The 5,134-nt window shown below is 34.1% G+C and overlaps 1 protein-coding gene across 3 annotated transcripts in view; it reads right to left on the bottom strand.

Moving 5' to 3' along the window:
- LOC107642342 (protein YIPF6 homolog) overlaps window positions 4,036–5,134 on the bottom strand; it is a 23,520-nt gene continuing 22,421 nt past the window's right edge. For all 3 annotated transcript variants that reach the window (XM_021106767.1, XM_021106772.1, XM_016345665.2), the window contains 2 exons: window positions 4,870–4,944; window positions 4,036–4,600 (listed from right to left, as the gene is read on the bottom strand). In XM_021106767.1, coding sequence (XP_020962426.1) covers window positions 4,340–4,600; window positions 4,870–4,944 — 336 coding nt within the window. In that variant the 3' untranslated portion in view covers window positions 4,036–4,339. The remainder of the gene's footprint in view (window positions 4,601–4,869; window positions 4,945–5,134) is intronic.

The following is a 5,134-nucleotide window of genomic DNA, read 5'->3' as shown; positions in this document are numbered from 1 at the left end:
TGTTAACATTATTATTTTTTTACTAAAACAGTTAAAAGATATGATATTATTTGGTAGGAATGGTATGATTTTAGTGAAATGAAAAGTGGTTCAGGTTCTGAAAAAAGTTAGATGATTTAGGAGTTGAAAATGCGATAGTTTGTAATACAACATTTTTGTTTAAGTGATAATAAAGATTTAAAAAAAAAAATGTCTATAGTAGAAAAAAGGTAATATATTCTTGCAATAACCTCAATCTTAATGAATTACTATCCACACAGATTTTATCTATTAGAGAGGAATTATAAAAAGATATTTGTCAGATATAGATTAAGGAGCAACATGTAAGAGACAAGATAATAACTAGTTTGTCCATGGAAATTGGTGATGGTAAAATAATTCAATTCTTGGAGGATGTCGGGCTAAATGGTGGTTTTCTGAAGAAAAAGTTTCTAAAGTTCTTCTCGGTTTCAATCCAAAAAGATCTGGCATTTGAGTTGGTGGGTTTTGAGATGGATTAGAGTGGATTTAAAACTTATAATAGAGACAAAAGCTATTCCAATGGAAGTTGGAATTAGTGAATCAATTACATAACACTTTGAGGCAGATAAAATTAGGTGTTGATAGAGATGATAGAGTTACGTAGAAGTTTGATAGACAATACGTATTTTCTACTAACTCATTTGTATAGGTATTGAAGGCAGAAATGTTTATGGAAAACGTAACAAGTTACAGTTTCACAAAAACTATTTGGAAATGCTTAGTTTTTCCAAGAGTTGAGTTATTTGTTTGGTTTGTTTTGATAGGTAAAGTGAATATAAAGGAAAGATTGTGTCGATTCGGAATTGTTAATCCGAAAGATAGTGTGTATATTATGTAATAAGGATGTTGAATATATTCACCATTTATTTTTTGGTTGTGAATTTGTTTGGCATGTAGGGGTGCACAGACCCGGCCCGGCCCGAAGGCCCGGCTCGATCCCGAACACTTTTGGGGCTAATTTGGTGTGATTTCATCGGGTTTAGGGCCGGGTAAGGGTCTCAAAAATAGACCCGGTCATTATTTCGGGTCGGGTCCGGGCCATGGCTCGGGTCACCCGAAGTCGGCCCGGTGACCCGGTCATCATACACAATTAATATTTTGTGTTATTAGTGATGGATCATGACTATTCTTATATGGAATTTAAGTATTGTAAATCTTAATATTTTGTGTTATTAGTCATTATAAGACTAGGATTTGGATCCTCTAAAGTTTGAATTTCATTTTAGAGAGTAAAGTGTGATCTTCTATCCTTGAATAGTTTCTCTTTCATATTTATTATTGGTCCCACCTATGAAATCAATGGTGAGAGATCATACTTTACTCTCTAAAGTGAAATTCAAACTTTAGAGGATCCAAATCCATAAGACTATAAGTTAATGTTTTATATTTAGAATGCATAAGACTTTAGACTAATGCATAATATTGTGTTATTTGTATTGATTTAAATATTTGGTATTATTAGACAATATTAGTATTGATTATGGTTATGCTTTAATTTTGAAGAAGGGTTGGTTCTTATTATATTTTTCTAAGTGAATTTTACCATGTTAAATAATGGTTGGAGTCTTTGAAATTTGGATATTTTTACATGCTAGCTTACATGAAGGTATTAACGTAATGTAATGTTAACGGCCCGGTTTTCACCCGGTATAATTGTGGCCCGAAAGTGTATTGGTTTCATCGGGTCTAGGGTCGGGTTCGGGTCTAATAAATAGACCCGGTATATATTTCAGGCCGGGTCTGGGTCACATCAAACCCGGCTTCACCCGGCCCATGTGCACCCCTATTGGCATGTATGGTATGCATAGTTATCTGAATTTGGCCGTCTATAGTCATTTTTCGATACTTTGAAGAAACATTTTTAAAGTTAGACAGGTGTAACAATTAGAAAGGAGGAGTGTAAAATTGTAAAAAAATTATTATTATAAAAAAAAATACTAATATGTAATTGAAACAAAAAAAAGCTAGATACTCTCGATATTTTAAACTTTAAAAACCAACAAATTATTATTATTATTATTATTATTATTTTAGTTAGTGATTAAGAGAATATTTAGATCACCAATCTGTTCATCAGAAGATGAATTATTTGCATTGAACATATGAATGCTCGAATGTATGTAGTATGTACTATGTAAAGTGTGTCCTTTCCTTGCACGTTTGACTAAAGGTACTATTAAATTAAGCAGCTACACTTGGAGTACGTAATCAATAATTACTGGTTGAATGGAGTAAATAGACAAGTAATTTGGTTACTATAGAATGCATCATGCATGTATTGTAACCTTTTTGATAAATATAGTATATTATTATTAAGCCTAGGTATAGGTCTACTTTCATGATTCAGAATCAGAGCTATCTCAGCTACCTCCTTCCCCTAATAACCATATCCATCCGTTGAAATACGGTCATATCAAAACGTGAATAGCTAGTAGCTAGGTTAAAAACAAAAGAAACGAAATGATGATACCGTAAGAAGAATCTATATAACATGCCAACTACGGTTATATTTTGTGGTGTCATTATTTGACCCTACAAACCGAACATGGAAGGCTATGATAATATGACTTGGATGTATGTGTGTGTCTATGGAGTTCATTTATTTTCCGTCCGAAAGACCAATGTACGTATATGAGACTATAAATTGAAACAATCATATTCATCTATGACTATGAAGAAGAAGCAGCTAAGAATATATAAAGACGAATTGATTATTGATGGTGACCCTCCAAGCAATGGATCCTATATATTGATTTGATAATTGATTATAAATTGGTACATATGGTCCTTCCTAGTCGGTGAGGAAAGGAAACAAAGCACGCGCGTCACGATGGTTATATTAACTAATTTGCAACCATTAAATACTAACGTGTCAACATAAATAGACCCATTAGAATCAAATTTTGTTCATAATCATACATACGACAAAGTTGGCAACCTTCTCCAATTGCAAAATTTGCTGGCCATAGCTCTATGTACAATCATTATTAGACTCCTTTGCATTGCACTTCTCCAACTGAGTATTATCAAAATCAAAAGCGAAATGAGTGAATGCTATTATGAACTGTTGAAACGCCGTTACCAATGTACAATTAGGGAGACAATGAATGCCCTAACGTCTCCATCATGCCCTACTAGTCCTAATTATTGAAGCTTTTATAGGCTTTTTTCGGTTGCCAAATTCCAACATGTATATGATTATTGTCTGATTGAATGTGACTATGGAATTGCGTTTCAATGGAGTTTTTCATTTTAAAATTTAAAGCAAACAAGCAACCGAACCTTGTAATAAATGTTTGGCGAAGCAACAAAAGCCTAGTCATAAATCATGATTGTCCTAATCAACAAACTCACCTTCCTATTTACGTTGGAGGTGCTAGTTGCCACTTGCAAGGTCCTTGTTAATACTACTTAATAGAGCAATATTACTGACCCAACTATTTTAATACGAACTTTGGACAATTATGTAAATGGATATATCTGAGTAACATTATTTGTCCTGGTATCATTCTTTTGGTTAAAGAATAATTGAATCGTGCAGTTATCACAAAAGTGCTGCGCCTCATGAGCCGTGTGGATAAGATCAACTTGGCCAATTAGTACAAAATGGAGAGTGTCATTTGATTTTCATAAACAAATACAAAAGAAATTAAAAAAGCACCACGCAAAGTTACTCATAGTCCTACCTTACTCTACACAAGTTGAGCACTTGCCAAATAAAACAACTAATTCAATAAACATAATATAATAGTGGTCAAAACTCAAAAAGAATTCGGTCAAGCATGAATGCATGATTTGAGTTCAGTATATAGACTACTTTTCTTCAATTTTCATTTTTAATTTTATATTCATGTAAAGATAAATTCAGTGTACACTTTCCTACACTGCAGAACAACTGAAGAGTTAATTCACAGCCATACAGCCTACGCTAAATAAATATCTCACTGGAGCAACAGAATATTATATTGAAAGCCACGGAAGTACATAAGCAGTATTTGCAAATTTGCGACCATATAACCAGAAGTAAACAAATTAATTATTTGAGTCCATCCATGACAATCCTATTCCTATTCATTATTCACATTCACATAGCAAGTATGATCCCATCATATATATCTTCCACGTAATATTACACAATTGTCTGTCTCAGTGTCACAAATAATTCTAGCCAACATATTGAACAGAAGAAATAGAGAGGGAAAAGAAAAAGAATAAAAAAAAGTTGATCATATCAGTAAACAAAAATTCCTATTTAGAAGCCGATTCAAGCTGATCATGGGATTGAGAATATAGTAATCAGAGGCTCCGATTGATGCATTTAGTCAATGGCAATGATGAGAAAACCAACAGATACATACATGAGAAAAACTGGGTAGAGTGCAAGAGCTTTTCTCCTGGGGTTGACTGCAGAACTCATGAATGGATATGCAGCCCAAGAGCTCCAAGCCAATGTCACACAGACCACAACAATTTTCAGTATGACATTGTCCTTCAACATACAGATCAATGCACCCACATCCAATGGGAACAAGCAATAACCCAGCAGACTCAGACTCTGGAAGAAAATGATGTGTCCACCCTGAAATTTTTTCAGACATGAAATCAAAGTGAAAAATTTGCTTGCCTGCCATCACTTATCCAAATATAATTTGAACAGTGGTTACTCTCCCTCCCCCACCCTTCTTCCCCTTTTCTCAGTCAGTGTAGGCAACATCAAGTAACAGCTAAATCCTCATTTTCACACATGAAAACCGATGTTTTACTAAAGTTCATCATTGAGATATGAAACTGAAAAATTCAAATCAGGACCCAAAATATGACAAGTTGAGAAAGGGAAGTGACTAGTACCAGGAGCAGTACATTCAATGTCAAAATTACCGCGCCAGCAGCAAGTAAACCAAATGCAACAGCAAAGACCTCAGACTGAGACAAGCAAAATAAAAAAATAAATATAAATATAAATATAAATGAATAAAAATAAATAAGAGAGAGAGAGAGAGAGAGAGAGAGAGAGAGAGAGAGAGAGAGAGAGAGAGAGAGAGAGAGAGAGAGAGAGAGAGAGAGAGAGAGAGAGAGAGAGAGAGAGAGAGAGAGAGAGAGAGAGAGAGAGAGA

Source organism: Arachis ipaensis, chromosome B01, assembly GCF_000816755.2.
Source record: "Arachis ipaensis cultivar K30076 chromosome B01, Araip1.1, whole genome shotgun sequence".
NCBI classification, from domain to species: Eukaryota; Viridiplantae; Streptophyta; class Magnoliopsida; order Fabales; family Fabaceae; genus Arachis; species Arachis ipaensis.
This window is presented reverse-complemented; position numbering and strand designations above follow the sequence as displayed.